At 40.7% G+C, this 20,619-nt stretch overlaps 1 protein-coding gene across 1 annotated transcript; it reads left to right on the forward strand.

The window, feature by feature from the left end:
* The first annotated feature begins 812 nt into the window (after positions 1–812).
* On the forward strand, positions 813–13,914 carry LOC121546301 (fibroblast growth factor 18-like). The gene is made up of 5 exons (XM_045209086.1): positions 813–1,488; positions 1,654–1,690; positions 5,151–5,328; positions 8,697–8,803; positions 12,133–13,914. Exons 1-5 carry the CDS (start codon positions 1,457–1,459, stop codon positions 12,409–12,411), a joined length of 633 nt encoding a protein of 210 aa, XP_045065021.1. The 5' UTR covers positions 813–1,456; the 3' UTR covers positions 12,412–13,914.
* The last annotated feature ends 6,705 nt before the right edge of the window (positions 13,915–20,619 follow it).

Raw genomic sequence — 20,619 nt, forward strand, 5'->3', positions numbered from 1 at the left:
TTCTCAACTCTAGACAAAGGTAATACAACAAAAACAGCAGCAAATATATAACTAATATGAATAATTATAATAAACTAATTAGTGATGGTTACGCCATTAATAATAATGGAAAATAATATGTAAAAAGACTGATCTATGAATAATAAAACATTTGATTTAAGAAAAAATAGCTTCCATTGAGAAATCCAGTAGGCCTATTCTCCCAAGTAGGGGCGGCAGGTAGGCTAGCGGTTAAATTGGGCCAGTAACCAAAAGGTCCCTGTAGCTCAGTTGGTAGAGCATGGCGCTTGCAACGTCAGGGTTGTGGGTTCGTTTCCCACGGGGGGGCAGTATGAAAATGTATGCACTCACTAACTGTAAGTCGCTCTGGATAAGAGCGTCTGCTAAATGACTGAAATGTAAAGGTCGCTGGTTCGAATCACTGAACCGACTAGGTGAAAAATCTGTCGATGTGCCCTTGAGCAAGGCACTTTAATCGCTCTGGATAAGAGCGTCTGCTAAATGACAAAAATGTAAAGTAGCCTAGGCTATTTTTGTGAACTTGAAATATGCCTGCATTTAAGGAAATATCCCTTAACGAATTGCTCCAAATAAAATGTATATACAAAAGTGTCTAAAATGGTAAAAACAAGTCCATGTAGCCTACCAACTCCCACCCAAGCACCATCATTTATGACTAGAGGAAAACATTCTCCAAACTGATGGTCTCTCAAAAATTACCCTATCAGGTGCAAACCGTTGACAAGTTTCCACCCACCAACAACAACAAAAAACTCACTGTGCCCAAATCCTTAGCCGCAGACACTCTACTGACAGGCATTACACCATCGCCCCTGCTACGAAGATCTGGCGCTGCGTTTGATTCAGATGTAATATTTATACTCTCTGGATATCATTGAAGTTTTATCACAGCGTGAGGTATTCCCAATAACGTTTTTTATTTTCCTATTCGATCTTACGCACTTGTCCCCTTTTGCCCTTTTCTCACTCTGGAGTCGGAAGATTAACATGATATATGTAAAGTGTAGATATCCCCAGGTACGGACGGAATTGAAATACATCTGATCTTTGGAGCAGCACCTTTGGGAGCAAAGAGGGTGCGCGCAATGGATTTTTAAACAAGGGAAAATCTACTAAGCAATGGTTGCAAATTGAATCTTTCCGCGCTTAGCAAGATACCGCTGTCTGCACAGACCGTGAGAGCGGAGCGAGGAGATTTGGAGGGGGACAAGAAACAATAGGCTACATTTTCCCCTCTGGATCAGATTTTTTTACAACAAGGAAGCACCTAATGTTGCATTCAGTGACATTGTTGCACTCCAGTTATTTATCATTTCACTGGGATTCAAAGGCACCTCCGGAATTGTTTGCGTAGCTTAAGGACGCTGGCGGGTCTATCCTCAACTTCTCTCGGGACTTTAAAACTGTGGAAACAGGTGTATTTCAGCAAGTCAAGATGTCTCTTCTGCCTTCGAGGTTCATATACCTGTAAGGATTCCATCTTTCTATTCCTTTCGTTTCTCAAAACACGTACATTCTTACCAATAGAAGTCGCTAAAAGCTAGTTACTACCCTTGTCATCCAGTTAGGCTATAGTGTTTATATTTCATGTAATTGCTTGTGATTAACCCCCTCCTCCCCTTCTCTCTCCAGGTGTTTACATTTTCTGGTCCTCTATTTCCAGCTCCAGGTAGGTTGATTCGATTGTTCAGTTTTTGGACAGTGTTTGTGTGTGTGTGATTTTGCAGCACTCATTCTAGATTTATTACGAACAAATCGTTATCATATAATTGGATACTTGCAAACTGGAACATACGGCGCGCTGGTTATTTTTCTCAGATTTGATTTATTAATTTTTTATATGACTTTAATGACATAAGATTAACACAATTCCCTAATTAAAGTGTTATTGTTCATTTAATTAAAATACAAGCATAGTAACTCTACCCTCGTTTAAATATTATATTTATGGTAAGGAAATAGGTTTGTAATGTAGAAGAAACTATCCTACTGCGCACCTTACTCTAATGAACGAGGAGTCATCGAGTGCATCAGATTAGACATGGAAAGAACTGACATGTAGCCTGAAGAAATTTAAAGGACATTTAGATCAGGATCATTTGCGATTTTGATCATTTTCAGTGTCGTGGATCAATTCGGTAAAAATATAAACTCCACTAATCGCGCGCCTTTTACGCATGTGATTGATTTGTTGAATTGGTTGTCTATAGCCTACCTTTCATGCTCAAGTCAAAATCCACATGATGTATTATTATGTAAAGTAACATTCTACATGTAGTTTGATTCAATTGCTCAACTGTAGCCTAATATTAACAATGAATGTATTTCCGTTTTGGGCATGGTTATAGGCTATTGGTTATTTTTAGTACATGATATGTGACATATGAACAAGAATGTAAAACATCTAGACATTTGACATTATGTATTTGGTTTAAATTAATGTCAGATATTAAGGGTAGTTAGGAAACCACCATGTTATATTGCTGGATACAGTGAGAGGCAGTGGTTAGCCCACATCCTGCTTCCATGCCTCTGTTATTGGGGTTAGTTTTATAGTCTAGTCAGTATCATATACCAGGTTGATGCCAATCAAACCTCTCCGGTATTACAGAGAAATACTAGAATTGTTTCACCTTTTTCACTCTGTCTCCAATTTAAAGCATATATGAAAATTACAAAAAGATTGCTGTCTATTTATACAGGGCTAAGTATTTACATACAATGCGCTCAATCCTTTCCCCTCTGATTGACGTGATAAGATATCATGAAATCTAGTTTGAAATGTTCAAAAATCCTTTGGATTGAAGATGAGGATTAAGATTTTCAAAAAACCACTCATGCCAACCTAATTATTGATGGAGAGGCCAATCCATCCAATGAGGCAGCAATAGATGAAGACAGAGAATAGTAGAATCCCCCTTTTACCTCTTGGATATCACATCTCTGTCAGAGACACCACATCTCTGTTAGAGATGTTCCTTAACAAATGGGTCAAGGGATCATGATTATAAAACCTGGCATTCCCATTTCATAATAAAAGGGGACATTTTACGAAGACACCCCTCAGGAAGGAACAAAACCTGTGGTTTAAAAAAAGGAGACACAGCTGGGTAATGTGAGGGTTTGTGCTCTGATTGTTCCAAAGGAATTGAGACAAACAATGCTAAAGTGTTACTGTCTGATTTCTCCCCTGTCCTAGACAGTAATTACAATACTAGTGTTTTAATGCTGATGTGTTTCTTGCTTTGTATAACTAATTGCTTCTGTAAAGAAGATGTAGGCCAGAAGGAAGTCTCATAGAGGCTTTCCCGAAGACAAAACCCTCTAGATAGACCAATACAATTATGTAGCACAACCTTGATGGCAGGTAGAGTGTTTCATAGACCTGTGTGTGTTACGCAGATAGTAAGGCGTATCTGAGATGCAAGGGGGCTAAGCTTCTCAGTGAAGATGGTGCCAGACTTTTGAAGTTTCAACCATATCCATTTTCGGCCCGTCTTTGAAAAGGGAGACGGCTCGATAAAAAATGTTGCCGATTGCATTAACCTCAGCCCTCTGCAGAGGCTTGCTTTTTTCCTCCATGTGAAATGAAACTGTCTACAAAACAAACCTTTATGTTTGTTTAGAGATGGAGAGATTTGGCAAAAATCCCTCAGCAGTAGTTATCCCCCCAAAAAATGTTTTAGTGCATGCTGGCTTGGTGGTGAACTTTTTTTTTTTTTTGGGGGGGAGGGGGTGTAGTATAATGGACAGATGATGTCCTTCTAAGGTTGTGGAGAGTTTTGGATGCTCTATTTAGATGCTCTATTGGTTTTGAATGCTCTTTTAGTGTTGTAGAGACTCTATTGGACGCTCTATTATATGAAAGTATGAGGTGTCATAATAACTTTGAATGTTCCTCCCTCTAAAACTGACTCAATTCAAAGGAAGTTTGATAAAGATATTTCAATAAGAATTGCTTATTGATTAAGATACATGTTTTCTTGAGGCAAATAACTTTATTTTATTTTAATATTAAAAAGTGATATACAATTGTTTCATCATATTTTGATTAATAACTTACGATCGTATTTCCAAAACTAACTGTGTTTCGTGGTGCCTTTAATTTTTGCTGACACCAATTTTTGCTGAGAACAGCCATAATGTGGCTTCAAACAACTGGGATTTGTATTCAGATCAGTGGTTTGTTTTCCCCTCTGTATTAAAGATTTGTTCTACCCTGAGCATATTTCCCCACTCATTCACTAAATGTCATTAATTTGCTGAGGTTAAAATAACATGGAGTTGGAGTATGTAATGTGTATATAATTAGCCACCTGAGAGAAGCTACATAAAAGGCCATTACTATATAATTACCACACGATACAGCTGGGGAACAGGATCTTGGCGTGAATCGAGATTTCAGGAGTTTTGAAAGTGTACATTTTCCTTCCCATCCACATATGGGGTTGGGTGACAGGGCGCACAGGCTGCATGCATTTTGATGTGTTGTCGAAGTCAGCTATTTTTAAAAAGTATTTTAGGCCCTTAGGCAACTTGTAAGTGCAGAACAGACCTTTGCATTCATTCTAGCGGTGTGAAATATTTGAATGTGGGAGTTTATGTTACAAGATGCTCCCTCCGAGTGTGCTTTTGTGGTACGAGCTGACTCTCGCCATCACATCCATATCTCCACTGTGATTTATGGGCCTTACTGGGCCCTAGGGCAGATATATTGTTGATGATAGTGTAACAGGTCTGGATGCTTCAGGTGTATAATTGCTAGTGGCTTGCTTGCTTGCTTGTGGAAATGGAATACTGGTTTTTCAATATGGCCCCAGGCAAATAGTATACAGCTGCCTCAATACAAAGACATGCAATAATAATGAAGCATGTAGCATGTAGCATGTTGCACTTTTGTTCTCATTATTTTCTACAGTATGTGCCCTTTGAATTTGTTAGCAATGCCTCACAGTTAGATCACCTTGTAAGCGTGTTGTGTGGAATAAACGTGCAAACAAAACTTAAAATGTAAGCTTACAACATCCAATATGTTGCCTCATAGTTTCTGGCCCTTAAGCAGAGCTTCATGACAGAGTACCTAGTAAAAGCTGGTCCATGAACTCCTGTGTCATGTCTTTCTCCTCCAGGAATCGCAACAGAGCTCAGCCGATTTTAGGATCTATATCGAGAACCACACGCGGAACCCGGACGACCTGAGCCGGAAGCAAATCCGCATCTACCAACTGTACAGCCGCACCACGGGCAAGCACGTCCAGATCCTGGGCAAGAAGGTCAACGCCAACGGAGACGATGGGGGCAAGTACGGTACGGGAGAATTCCTGTGCACTTCACTTACAGACGCTTTAGCCAGTTCCCCTCATCAATGGTCTTTATTGTGGGAATTATCCCATGTGAACCAGGATTCATTGGACCTATTTTGGACCGCTACTGGTCAGAGTTGGGGCTACATTTCTAAGTAGTGAACTTTGACCCTAACTCAGCTACTTACTGATTGCTTGGTTAAGCCATTAAGATGATGAATAGTGTGGGAATTTGAGGCTATAAGCATGTCTGCCACAGATAAAGCACGGCTAGATGTACACTACCGTTCAAACGATTGGGGTCACTTAGAAATGTCCATGTTTTCGAAAGAAAACCAAATTTTTTGTCCATTAAAATAACATCAAATTGATCAGAAATACAGTGTAGACATTGTTAATGTTGTAAATGGCTATTGTAGCTGGAAACGGCTGATTTTTAATGGAATATCTACATAGGTGTACAGAGGCCCATTATTTTACATTTACATCATTTAGCAGACGCTCTTATCCAGAGCGACTTATCATTATCAGCAACCATCAGTCCTGTGTTCCAATGGCACGTTGTGTTTGCTAATCCAAGTTTATAATTTTAAAAGGCTAATTGATCATTAGAAAACCCTTTTGCAATTATGTTAGCACAGCTGAAAACTGTTGTGCTGATTAAAGAAGCAATAAAACTGGCCTTCTCGAGACTAGTTGAGTATCTGGAGCATCAGCAATTGTGGGTTTTGATTACAGGCTCAAAATGGCCAGAAACAAATAACTTTATTCTGAAACTCGTCAGTCTATTCTTGTTCTGAGAAATTAAGGCTATTCCATGTGAGAAATTGCCAAGAACTGAAGATCTCGTACAACGCTGTGTACTACTCCCTTCACAGAACAGCGCAAACTGTCTCTAACCAGAATAGAAAGAGGAGTGGGAGGCCCCGGTGCACAACTGAGCAACAGGACAAATACATTAGAGTGTCTAGTTTGAGAAACAGACGCCTCACAGGTCCTCAACTGGCAGCTTCATTAAATAGTACCCGCAAAACACCAGTCTCAACATCAACAGTGAAGAGGCGACTCCGGGACGTTGACCTTCTAGGCAGAGTTGCAAAGAAAAATACATATCTCAGACTGCCCATCTTAATCTTTTCTTTTAATTGGCCAGTCTGAGATATGGCTTTTTCTTTGCAACTCTGCCTAGAAGGTCAGCATCCCAGAGTCGCCTCTTCACTGTTGACGTTGAGACCAGTTTTATTGCTTCTTTAATCAGCACAGTTTTCAGCTGTGCTAACATAATTGCAAAAGGGTTTTCTAATGATCAATTAGCCTTTTAAAATGATAAACTTGGATTAGCAAACACAACGTGCCATTGGAACACAGGACTGATGGTTGCTGATAATGGGCCTCTGTACGCCTATGTAAATATTCCATTAAAAATCAGCCGTTTCCAGCTACAATAGCCATTTACAACATTAACAATGTCTACGCTGTATTTCTGATCAATTTGATGTTATTTTAATGGACAAAAAAATTGATTTTCTTTCGAAAACAAGGACATTTCTAAGTGACACCAAACTTTTGAACGGTAGTGTATATATTGCCTTTATTCATTGAATCTCAGCTGTGTTCCTTCTACTGTTCTGGTCAGTGACCATACTGAGGTGGGAATACAGCTGATTGTTGTCATGGGAAGTAATTCTGCGTGATGCCTGGCATAGTGGTTTTCAATTCTACAGGGGGTCTATCAGTTTCTACATTCACTACAGTCTCTACAGTCACTGTGAGCATGGCACATATTCTATTCGAAGTTGGACGGTGGTCTAGGTGCGTTTGTATGGGAGTGCTTGCCTGTTTGCGCTCACATGTATGATTTGCCAACAAACAGGCTGTAATGTTGCCGGCCTGAGTCGACCGCACTGTTGTGTCGACTGTGTTCAGTCACAGATATGCTGAGGCGAAGTTTCCTCTCATTGCTTGTTAGAGCTTGAGTGGAAGCAGATTCAATGTTTCCCATGAAGACTTGCCAACCCTGCCCCCTCCCCTCAGCCCCAGTACCTGGCACCTGTGAACTCCCTGACACTGATTTAACAGGAGGCTTGGAAAGACACTCTTCTCTCATCTCTGCACTAATCCTCACTCAGTCATAACAGCAACCTCACAATGGAGGGTCAGAAAGCACGGCTGAGAAATGGAGCCGCAGCTACAACAAGGTCAGCTACCCCACATATACACGCGGATCAGAGGGAGTTATTATTCTCCCCAGGCAGGAGTGCTTGCCTTCAAGAAATGTGGTATATATAATGTGTCACATGCAATCCCACATAATTGATGTCACCATTTGTCCTACTAGGATAGCATCTTATATATCTGAATGCATAGGCATTTGTACAAATGTGTAAAAATCCATGTGAAACAGGCAAATGTTTTTTAAAGGCAGTTGTTGCACCTGTAGTTTCCAGTTGAACTTGCACAAGTCCGCCCTCGGCACGGTCGTTTGAGAGCCAGCACTGAGAATGCTGTGGGGCTTCTAAAGCTTGGCTGCAGGGAGCAACACTACACTAAAACCACTTTAAGCCAGGCTATCACAGTACAGCTTGCTTTTTTCCTTTGTAGTATGAAAGGGAGGGAAGAGGGGCAGCTAAGTGGGGACTTGTGGCGCTCTCTGTCCCAGCTCCTCCAACTCCTCTCAGGAGCTCCATTGTGTTTCTCAAACCAGGCCTCCCGTGAATTCAGAGAAGTCTCACCACTGTCATTTTATCCTCTTTGCTCCCTGGTTGAGAGAGAGGGATGTCTTCTTCCCCCCCCTCTCTCTCTCTCTCTCAACGTCAGTTTTTAGACGAGTTTCCCACTCCCCTTCCCCTCCAAGATTGTTTAAAGGGACAGTTTTGGAGATGCCCCTCCCCACACCTCCTGGCTCCCCCCTCCTGCCTCCGTTCCCTTGAGTGCCACTGAATAGGCCAGTGTGTTAAACAGATGGATCATCTTTAACTTTTTGATTGAGTGAGCACAGACTAAAGAGAACCTGAAACCTAATCCTGAGGGAGCGTAACCCCTCCAAAATGTTTGGCAGATCTCTTGCCCGCTAGGAACGAACAGAAACAAAGATGACTCCACAGGGGTGAAGGTTGTGACAGAGCAAAAGAAGCCGCTGGTGTGCTTGTTCATAATGGATCATTTCAGATGTAACGGCAGCTCATCATTTTGTTTGTGTAAACTTTATCACTGCAGGAAGATGGTACTGCATTGGTTTCTACCTCTCTGGGATTTATAGTAAATTGTCAAACAAATGTTTTATCGGTTAAAACTGTTTATGGACTGTATCAACTTAATGGATGTAAGTGTTTGAAAATAATGATCAAGTTGTGTTTCTCTTTCACCTTCTAGCACTTCTTATTGTCGAGACGGAAACCTTTGGGAGCCATATTCGAATAAAAGGGAAGGAGAGTGGGCATTACATCTGTATGAACAAGAATGGCAAAATAGTTGGAAAGGTAAGCATATCCTTGGTTGTTACTCTATTGCCAGAGAACGGGGAAAATCTAACTCAATGAAATACAATTGGGCCCCTCTTTTTTCTCTTGTTTTCTAGTGATAATAACAGATTGTTTGAGAACACCTAAAGAGCGACTCCAGTGTGCACATTACTATAACTAACCATAGAAAAATGATTTTATGTGTGCTAAAGTTCGTATTTTTTAGCAAGACTAAGACATTCATAATAATACACATCAATATATGAAGAATCTACAGGTAACCACCAGAATAATGGAAACACTTGAGTAAATGAGGTATATAAAGTATATTGAAAGCAGGTGCTTACACACAGGTGTGGTTCCTGAGTTAATTAAGAAATTAACATCCCATCATGCTTAGGGTCATGTATAAAAATGCTGGGCAGACTATTATCTTGGCTACCATGGCTATGCCCCCATAGGATGACAATGCCCCCATCCACAGGGCACGAGTGGTCACTGAATGGTTTGATGAGCTTGAAAACGATGTAAAACCATATGCCATGGCTGTCTCAGTCACCAGTTCTCAACCCAATTGAACACTTAGGGCAGATTCTGGAGCGGTGCCTGAGACAGTGTTTTCCACCACCATCAACAAAACACCAAATATGGAATTTCTCGTGGAAGAATGGTGTCGCATCCCTCCAATAGAGTTCCAGACACTTGTAGAATCTATGCCAATGTGCATTGAAGCTGTTCTGGCTCGTGGTGGCCCAATACCCTATTAAGACGCTTTATGTTGGGGTTTCCTTTATTTTGGCAGTTACCTGTATGTTCACTTGCCTAACATACAAGCCATAATGGAGAGTGCTCACTCAGTGTAACCCTGATAAAAACCCTTTGATACGTAACCTGTGCCTTTATTTTGACACTTCATCAGTCAATTATAGACTGCAATCCTCACAATGATCACAATGCTTTGAAAGGCTAATGGCCACATAGGAGGAATGCCATTGCAATTATACCTCTTGTTCACCAGGTGGCGCCATGTAAAATAGCAGCATGTACACTCTCCTCTGTATTTATTTGGACAGTGAAGCTAAAATTATAAATTTGGCCCTATACTCCAGCATTTTAGATTTGAGATCAAATGTTTTATATGAGGAGACGTTACAGAATGTCACCTTTTATTTGAGGGTATTTTCATACGTATCTGTTTTACCATTTGGGATTTAAATCACTTCATGTATTGAGTCCCCCCATTTGAATACGTTTTTTTAAATATACCGTTTGGGATTTAAATCACTTCATGTATCGAGTCCCCCCATTTGAAGAAGTTATTTTTTAATAAGTATTTGGACAAATTAATTTATGGTGTATTAAAGTAGTCAAAAGTTTAGTTTTTGGTCCCATATTCCTAGCACGCAATGACTACTTCAAGCTTGTGACTTTACAAATTAGTTGGATGCATTTGCAGTTTGTTTTGTTTCAGTTTCAGATTATATTTTGCCCAATAGTAACTGAATGGTGAATAATGTTTTGTGTTATTTTGGAGTCACTTTTATTGTAAATAAGAATAGAGTATGTTTCTGAAAACTTCTACATTAATGTGGATGCTCCCATGATTACGGATAATCCTGAATTAATCGTGAATAATGATGAGTGACAGAGGCACAAAGATCATACCCTCAAGGCACGCAAACCTCTCACCATTAACCAATAACGGGATGTTAGCATTTTTTGGGGGGTATAATCTTTGTTCCTCTGTAACTTTCTCACTCATAATTATTCACGATTCATTCATCATTATCCATAATCATGGGAGCATCCACATTAATGTAGAAGTGTTCAGAAACATATTTTATTCTTATTTACAGTAAAAGCGACTCCAAAATGATACATTATTCACCATTCTGTTCCTATTGGGCAAAATATAATCTGAAACACAACCAAAACAAGCTGCAAATGCATCCAACAAGTTTTGAGAGTCACAAGCTTGATGTAGTCATTGGGTGCTAGGAATATGGGACCAAATACTAAACTTTTGACTACATTAATACACTATAAGTGAATTTTGTCAAAATAATTATGACATCTTAAAATAGTAGGACTAGATAAATAAAGTGCTTTCATTTCTAAATGGTAAAACAGATATGTATGTAAATACCCTCAAATAAAAGGTGACATTCTGTACTGTCGCCTCATATAAAACATTTGGGTCTCTATTAAATCAGATCCGCTTTAACCAACATCCACATAGTGGTTGTTTTGGCTGTGTCAGAGGTGGAACTGCTTTAGAACTGCCAAAACCACAAGTGGCTCCTGGCATTATACCTAAAGCTGACATTGCCATTGGCTGCACAGAGTCGCATTAAAGGGATACGTCGGGATTTTGGCAATGAGGCCCTTTACTTCCCCAGAGTCAGATGAACTTGTGGATTTCCATTTCTATGTCTCTGTGTCCAGTTTGAAGGAAGTTAGAGGTATTTTCTTGAGCCAATGCTAACTAGCGTTAGAGCAATGGCTGGAAGTCTATGGGTATCTGCTAGCTAATTTTGCGAGCCAATGCTAACTAGCGTTAGAGCAATGGCTGGAAGTCTATGGGTATCTGCTAGCTAATTTTGCGAGCCAATGCTAACTAGCGTTAGCACAGTGACTGGAAGTCCCATAGACTTCTATGTTTACAACTTACAACACAGGAGTGTGACGTGATCTACACCTCGATTAGGCTGATAGAAATCCTCATTATTTTGTTTAATGATTTTCAATTTGAGCGTCATTATTTCTATATAGCCTACACTTTCTCGTTCTGAACTTCTAACGCGAGTGGGACGGGTGTGGCTTCATGAAAATGATCAAGAGCAGCTGCTCTCCGATTTGACCGCTCCAATGCAGTTACACCTCAGACACCGCCACAACAGCTATGCGGGTGTCGGTTATCGGCGGTTAACGCTTGATCTGATTGAATCTAGGCCTTGATCTCAAATGCTAGACTATAGAGCCAATTTTTTTTTTGCTTCCCTGTCTAAATACAAAAGTAGGGGAGTGTACATCACAAAAACGTATCATTCTTTTTAAACTCACACATAGTTTAAACTTACAAATGCAAGGTGTGAAATGTCTAGTAACGTTTCTGTGTCCTTAAAAGAGCTAAACAACAAATACAATTTAAAAAGGAATGAATAACAACTTTTGGAACTGTAGTAGTTCCATCTCTTTCTGGCTTATATGACATACAGCAATGTTTCTTTGGCAGTAGGTAAAGTAGATTTCCTTGATGGTTTGCCGTCGTGGAAGGCGGAAGTCATTGTTTCACAGTGTTAGAAACCAGGTGCTAAGTGTCTGACACCATGTTGTTTTCTTTGCAGCTCAATGGAAGGAACCAGGAGTGCGTCTTCGTGGAAGAATTCTTGGAGAACAACTACACAGCTCTCGTGTCGGCCAAGTACAAAGGGTGGTACCTGGGCTTCAACAGGAAGGGGAGGCCAAAAAAAGGATCGCGGACCACACAAACACAACAGGAAGTGCATTTCATGAAACGCCACCCAAAGGGTAAGGTGGACCCACTGGAAGAGTTTCGTTTCACTACAGTAACTAAGCGGACACGAAGGGCACGTCGCCTAAAACACAACCCCAAAGCAAACTGATTGTCCGATGGACAGCACATGCGCTGTTTTCCAAGGACATGTCAAGCTTGTTGCCTTAAAACCCCTTAAAGACTTCTGTACAAAGAACAACAACAAAAAATAAAAAAAATCAAAGATGTTTTATTTTTATATTTCAGGAACATTGAACATCTCCCAACGGTTGGATGTTTCTGGGTAATTGTTATAATGTGTCTGTTATTTTATTTATACTGGATAAACTAAGGACGACAAAGGACCCTTATCGTCACCATCTTCTGCTCCTTTGAATTGCGAACTGAAGGCATCTTTCTGACAATGAGGGTGGAAGCATGAGTTTATAAATGTTATAAAAATCATCCACTAGATTTTATTGGAATACCTGTCAGTTTTGTTTGTGTTACCCCAGACAACATGGCTCCCATATTTTCCACTGGAATCGGACACCATGGAGACGAAATGGAGAGAGGTGACAATGGCAGGTGAAACAGTTTACCTAGATAACTGCTTAGCTTTGAGTGCAATATCTAACAGTGCCCACTCTCTCTCCCTCAACTCTCCCTCTGTGTTGATACCTTCTGACACGTGGTCTACTCTGGATGGAATGCGCTGAACACATAGTGTACGGTGTGATTTCTTTGACATTTTTGTGCAACCTATGATTCAGCTGAACACAACATGCTTTGACTAGCCAGGCATCAGACAGACAGGGTTGTAGTTTTGTTTAACCTGAGTTGATGTGGCTCAGAAGTGAACTGAGACAGAACCACTGACACTATTACAATGGGAAATGGAATATCACACCTTCTGTCTTACCTGCCTTACTGTGGTAGAAAGGTTAAAAAAACGAATGAATACTGGACAGCTTCTCAAACATTGCCGTACAAGTATATGATGTTATCTTATATACGTATATTTTGACACAGAGCAAGCTATCTGTTATTATTACCATCTGCATCCACCAATTTACCCTGCTTTTCATAGGCCTACAACCAAAAGTTGGATTGTATCACTGGTTGTTCATGGTGCACCCAAGCACCCATGTTCAAAGAGACATCCCAAAAACGGTTAATCTCTAACATTGTGTTCAATCAAGCCAGTTATAATGTCGAGAGCACTGAATTGTTCTAATGTGTACTAGGAAAGGTATAGATTCATCCTACCCACCCACTATCTCCGTATTGTAAGAACTGACTCTTAAACCCTGAAAACCATACAACGAAAAATATGCTTATTTTGGATTCAGGGAACAGGTTGCGGCCATTACTCGACCTGGCAACCAGAGGAGTTGTGATCCCTACAGAACAATGTTGACCATTTTACCATTGACGACAAAGTTCAGCCTCTATTCCTGGGTACAGCTGTAGTAGCCTAGTATATTAGTCTACCACCTGACAGGTTTTGTATGAGATGCTACTAACAACATGACACATTTATGATTTTGTTTTTTAAATGTATGCAAAAAATTATTTTATGACTATTATAAGATATTTATTGCCTTTCTTTGTAAATACAATGTGATGAATTTATTTGGCCTCTGTTAATAAAATGAGGACTTTATTTAAAAAAAAGTTATTCCATGTGTTTAATTGTAGTTGAGGGGCAAATACTTTATATGTGACTTTTCTCTCCTAGACATTGGGATTATATAAATTAACTGGTAACTACTTTTTGCTAGACCTTTAGACTAATGTTGCAGCTATCACTTGGTCAGACATTGAGTACATTCCCTTCTTTGCATACTGCCAAGGTATGCATTTTTATATACAAACCTAAAAGTGTGAAGGCTGCTTGTAACAGCAGTAGACTTCTAGGTTGAGAAAGGTTGCATTGCGGAATCATTGAAAAATCTAATCTAAGGATTGGAAATGTGTTGTAATGGCTGACAAGTTAACTATAACCTAACCATGAACTTTGACAATACATTAGCTGGTCCATGTTAAGACGTCCTCCAACAGAGCTTAGATGTTAGTAGTTACCTTTCATCACTTCTTTAATAGTTGGATAAAGTTGATGTTTTAGGAATACTGCATGCACTGACTAAGGCAATTATGTCTACAAGGAACAAAAGTATATATACAGTGCATTCAGAAAGTATTCAGACACCTTCCCCTTTTCCACATTTTGTTACGTTACAGCCTTATTCTAAAATTGATTAAATTGTTTTCCCCCCTCATCAATCTACACACAATACCCCATAATGACAAAGCAAAAACAGTTTTTTTGAAATGTTTGCAAATGTATTAAAAATAAAAAACGGAAATATTATATTTACATAAGTATTCAGAGCCTTTACTCAGTACTTTGTTGAAGCACCTTTGGCAGCGATTACAGCCTCGAGGCTTCTTGGGTATGACGCTACAAGCTTGGCACACCTGTATATTGGGAGTTTCTCCCATTCTTCTCTGCAGATCCTCTCAAGCTCTGTCAGGTTGGATGGGCAGTGTCGCTGCACAGCTATCTTCAGGTCTCTCTAGAGATGTTCGATCAGGTTCAAGTCCGGGCTCTGGCTGGGCCCCTCAAGGACATTCAGAGACTTGTCCCAATGCCACTCCTGCGTTGTCTTGGCTGTGTGCTTAGGGTCGTTGTCCTGTTGGAAGGTGAACCTTCGCCTCAGTTTGAGGTCCTGAGCGCTCTGGAGCAGGTTTCCGCAAAGGATCTCTCTGTACTTTGCTCTGTTCATCTTTCCCTCGATCCTGACTAGTCTCCCAGTCCCTGCTGTTGAAAAACATCCCCACAGCATGATGCTGCAACCACCATGCTTCACCTTAGGGATGGAGCCAGGTTTCCTCCAGATGTGACCAAGGCCCTTCTTCCCCAATTGCTCAGTTTGGCCGGGCGGCCAGCTCTAGGAAGAGTCTTGGTGGTTCCAAACTTCTTCCATTTAAGAATGATGGCCACTGTGTTCTTGGGGACCTTCAATGCTGCAGACATTTTTTGGTACCCTTCCCCAGATCTGTGCCTCAACACAATCCTGTCTTGGAGCTCTACAGACAATTCCTTCGACCTCATTGCTTGGATTTTGCTCTGACATGCACTGTCAACTGTGGGACCTTATTTAGACAGGTGTGTGCCTTTCCAAATCATCCAATCAAGTTGTAGAAACATCTCAAGGATAATCAATGGAAACAGGATGCACCTGAGCTCAATTTCGAGTCTCCTAGCAAAGGGTCTGAATAGTTATGTAAATAAGGTATTTATGTTTTTTTTATTTGATAAATTAGCAAAAATAATCTAAAAACCTGTTTTCACTTTGTCATTATGAGGTATTGTGTGTGGATTGATGAGGGGGAAAAATTATGTAATCAATTTTAGAATAAGGCTGTAACGTAACAAAATGTGGGAAAAGGGAAGGGGTCTGAATACTTTCCGAATGCAGTGTATATATTTTTTTGGTCCACATGATACAAATATAATTTTTGGTTAATCTAACATCTGAGTTAAGATGTGGGTTTGCAGACAGGGCCTGCATAACCTTTCACATGATGCAAATTGCAATCATAACTGGGATGTCCTAAACTTATAAAATCAGAGATAAATTGCTTGGAATGTTATGTGGACATCAAAGTCAAGGCTGAAAACCAGGATAAAGGGAGTTTGGCATCATTCAAATTGTGGAAATATGGAGAGATATTTTTGCATTTTGGTGTAGCCAGTGTACTGATGGGCTCCTTACTGGCACAACTAAATCAAGAAAGAGGACATTTTGCCTTGAGTCCATAACAGTTGAAAGACACAGAATGTTGAGAGAATAGCAGAGAGTTCTCTGCTGTGAACATTCTGCTATTCTGTAGTTCCACACAGGTATTTTATTAGAAATAATATAACTGAACATTGTGTTACTTTAATACAAATGATACCACTTTAATTCAAAATGTTGGCCTCCTTCTGGCACAAAGGTTTGAGACATTTTTCCTCCTTAAAAACAGGATGAAGGAATGTGGAATAGCATGTCTTATAATGTTGTGCGCTGGAATGGTGTTTACAGTAACCGTCAGACTGAAAAATGGCAGTTTTGAGCAAAAAACATATTTTGTTTAAGTTCCTACTGATGTTATCAGACACCCAGTAGGCTAGCCACCTAGCTACACCAGATGAAGACGCTATTCCTTAATTGGATTTAAATGTCTCATACTCTGTCTGCTTTTAAAAATACTGTTTTATATATGACATGAAGCTTTTCCAAACCAGAACTCAAAGAAACTAGTATTCCATTCATGCGTGTATGTTTTTCAGGGATGCGGAGTCATGCTTTGCGGTGTCTCATAGACCCTTTTATTTCATGTATGATACTCGTACAATTTCATTATGGAATCCCCTAACAGGTTCCTGATGGGGGCGGGTCATTTGTCAATTTAGTATATAAAAATACAGATATTGTGCCTGTGCAAATTACTTACAGGGTAGTAATAATAAAAGAATGATATGCATATTAATAATGTCCCTCAACAATCTACACTGAACAAAAATATAAACGCAACATGCAACAATTTCAAAGATTTTACTGAGTAACAGTTCATATAAGGGAATCAGTCAATTGAAATAAATTCATTAGGCCCTTATCTATGGATTTCACATGACTTGGAAATACAGATATGCATCTGTTGGTCACAGAAACAGTGCATTCAGAAAGTATTCAGACCCCTTGACTTGATTTTGTTACTTTACAGCCTTATTCTAAAATAGATTAAATATATACAGTGGGGGAAAAAAGTATTTAGTCAGCCACCAATTGTGCAAGTTCTCCCACTTAAAAAGATGAGAGAGGTCTGTAATTTTCATCATCGGTACACGTCAACTATGACAGACAAAATGAGAAAATAAAATCCAGAAAATCACATTGTAGGATTTTTAATGAATTTATTTGCAAATTATGGTGGAAAATAAGTATTTGGTCAATAACAAAAGTTTCTCAATACTTTGTTATATACCCTTTGTTGGCAATGACACAGGTCAAACGTTTTCTGTAAGTCTTCACAAGGTTTTCACACACTGTTGCTGGTATTTTGGCCCATTCCTCCATGCAGATCTCCTCTAGAGCAGTGATGTTTTGGGGCTGTCGCTGGGCAACACAGACTTTCAACTCCCTCCAAAGATTTTCTATGGGGTTGAGATCTGGAGACTGGCTAGGCCACTCCAGGACCTTGAAATGCTTCTTACGAAGCCACTCCTTCGTTGCCCGGGCGGTGTGTTTGGGATCATTGTCATGCTGAAAGACCCAGCCACGTTTAATCTTCAATGCCCTTGCTGATGGAAGGAGGTTTTCACTCAAAATCTCACGATACATGGCCCCATACATTCTTTCCTTTACACGGATCAGTCGTCCTGGTCCCTTTGCAGAAAAACAGCCCCAAAGCATGATGTTTCCACCCCCATGCTTCACAGTAGGTATGGTGTTCTTTGGATGTAACTCAGCATTCGTTGTCCTCCAAACACGACGAGTTGAGTTTTTACCAAAAGTTATATTTAGGTTTCATCTGACCATATGACATTCTCCCAATCCTCTTCTGGATTATCCAAATGCACTCTAGCAAACTTCAGACGGGCCTGGACATGTACTGGCTTAAGCAGGGGGACACGTCTTGCACTGCAGGATTTGAGTCCCTGGCGGCCTAGTGTGTTACTGATGGTAGGCTTTGTTACTTTGGTCCCAGCTCTCTGCAGGTCATTCACTAGGTCCCCCCGTGTGGTTCTGGGATTTTTGCTCACCGTTCTTGTGATCATTTTGACCCCACGGGGTGAGATCTTGCGTGGAGCCCCAGATCGAGGGAGATTATCAGTGGTCTTGTATGTCTTCCATTTCCTAATAATTGCTCCCACAGTTGATTTCTTCAAACCAAGCTGCTTACCTATTGCAGATTCAGTCTTCCCAGCCTGGTGCAGGTCTACAATTTTGTTTCTGGTGTCCTTTGACAGCTCTTTGGTCTTGGCCATAGTGGAGTTTGGAGTGTGACTGTTTGAGGTTGTGGACAGGTGTCTTTTATACTGATAACAAGTTCAAACAGGTGCCATTAATACAGGTAACGAGTGGAGGACAGAGGAGCCTCTTAAAGAAGAAGTTACAGGTCTGTGAGAGCCAGAAATCGTGCTTGTTTGTAGGTGACCAAATACTTATTTTCCACCATAATTTGCAAATAAATTCATTAAAAATCCTACAATGGGATTTTCTGGATTTTTTTTTCTCAATTTGTCTGTCATAGTTGACGTGTACCTATGATGAAAATTACAGGCCTCTCTCTTCTTTTTAAGTGGGAGAACTTGCATAATTGGTGGCTGACTAAATACTTTTTTTCCCCACTGTATATATTTTTCATAATCAATCTACACACAATACCCCATAAAGCAAAAACAGGTTTTTAGAAATGTTTGCAAATTTATAGAAATAAAAACGGAAATATCAAATTTACTCAGTACTTTGTTGAAGCACATTCAGAGGACATTCAGATACTTGTCCCGAAGCCACTCCTGCATTGTCTTGGCTGTGTGCTTAGGGTCGTTGTCCTGTTGGAAGGTGAACCTTTGCCCCAGTCTGAGTTCCTGAGTGCTCTGGAGCAGGTTTTCATCAAGGATCTCTCTGTACTTTGCTCCGTTCATCTTTCCCTTGATCCTGACTAGTCTCCTAGTCCATGCCACTGAAAAACATCCCCACAGCATGATGCTGCCACCATCATTCTTCACCATAGGGATGGTGCCAGGTATCCTCCAGACGTGACGCTTGGCATTTAGGCCAAAGAGTTCAATCTTGGTTTGATCAGACCAGAGAGTCTTGTTTATCATGGTCTGAGAGTCTTTAGGTGCCTTTTGGCAAACGCCAAGCAGGCTGTCATGTGCCTTTTACTGAGAAGTGGCTTCCGTCTGGCCACTCTACCATAAAGGCCTGATTGGTGGAGTGCTGCGGAGATGGTTGTCCTTCTGGAAGTTTTTCCTATCTCCACAGAGGAACTCTGGAGATCTGTCAGAGTGACCATCGGGTTCTTGGTCACCTCCCTGACGAAGGCCCTTCTCACCCAATTGCTTAGCTTGGCCGGGCGGCCAGCTCTAGGAAGAGTCTTGGTGGTTCCAAACTTCTTCCATTTAAGATGGAGGCCACTGTGTTCTTGGGGACCTTCAATTCTGCAGAAATGTTTTGGTACCCTTCCCCAGATCTTATATAGAGAGGTGTGTACCTTTCCAAATCATGTCCAATTTAATTTACCACATGTTTTCTACAAGTTGGATGATCAATGGAAACAGGATGCACCTGAGCTCAATTTTGAGTCTCTTTTTTTATGAATGTGCAAAACATTCTACAAACCTGATTTTGCATTGTCATTATGGGGTATTGTGTGTAGATTGATGAGGATTTTCTTTAATTTTATTGATTGTACGATAAGGCTGTAACGTAAGAAAATGTGGAAAAAGTCTGAATACTTTCCGAATGCACTCTACCTTAAATAAAAAGGTAGCGGCATGGATCAGAAAACCAGTCAGTGTCTGGTATGACCACCATTTGCTTCATGCAGCGCGACACATCTCCTTCGCATAGAGTTGATCCGGCTGTTGATTATGGCCTTTTGAATGTTGTCCCTCTCCTCTGCAATGGCTGTGCGAAGTTGCTGGATACTGGTGGAAACTGGAACAGAGCATCCCAAACATGCTCAATTGGTGACATGTCTGGTGAGTATGCAGGCCATGAAAGAACTGGAACATGTTCAGCTTCCAGGAATTGTGTACACATCCTTGCGACATGGGGCTGTGCATCATCATGCTGAAACATGAAGTGATGGCGGCGGATGAATAGCACAACAATTGCCATCGATAAAATGCAATTGTGTTCGTTGTCCGTAGCTTATGCCTGCCCATACCATAACCCCACCGCAACCATGGGGCACTCTGTTCACAACGTTGACATCAGCAAACTGCTCGCCCACACAATGCCATACACGCACGCTGTCTGCCATCCGCCCAGTACAGTTGAAACTGGGATTCATCTGTGAAGATCACATTTCTCCAGCGTGCCAGTGACCATCGAAGTTGAGCATTTGCCCACTGGAGTCGGTTACGATGCTGAACTGCAGTCAGGTCAAGACCCTGTTGAGGACGATGAGCACGCCAATGAGCTTCCCTGAGACGGTTTCTGACAGTTTGTGCAGAAATTCTTTGGTTGTGCAAACCTACAGTTTCATTAGCTGTCCGGGTGGCTCGTCTCAGACCATCCTGCAGGTGAAGAAGCCAGATGTGGAGGTCCTGGGC

Source organism: Coregonus clupeaformis, chromosome 3, assembly GCF_020615455.1.
Source record: "Coregonus clupeaformis isolate EN_2021a chromosome 3, ASM2061545v1, whole genome shotgun sequence".
NCBI lineage: Eukaryota > Metazoa > Chordata > Actinopteri > Salmoniformes > Salmonidae > Coregonus > Coregonus clupeaformis.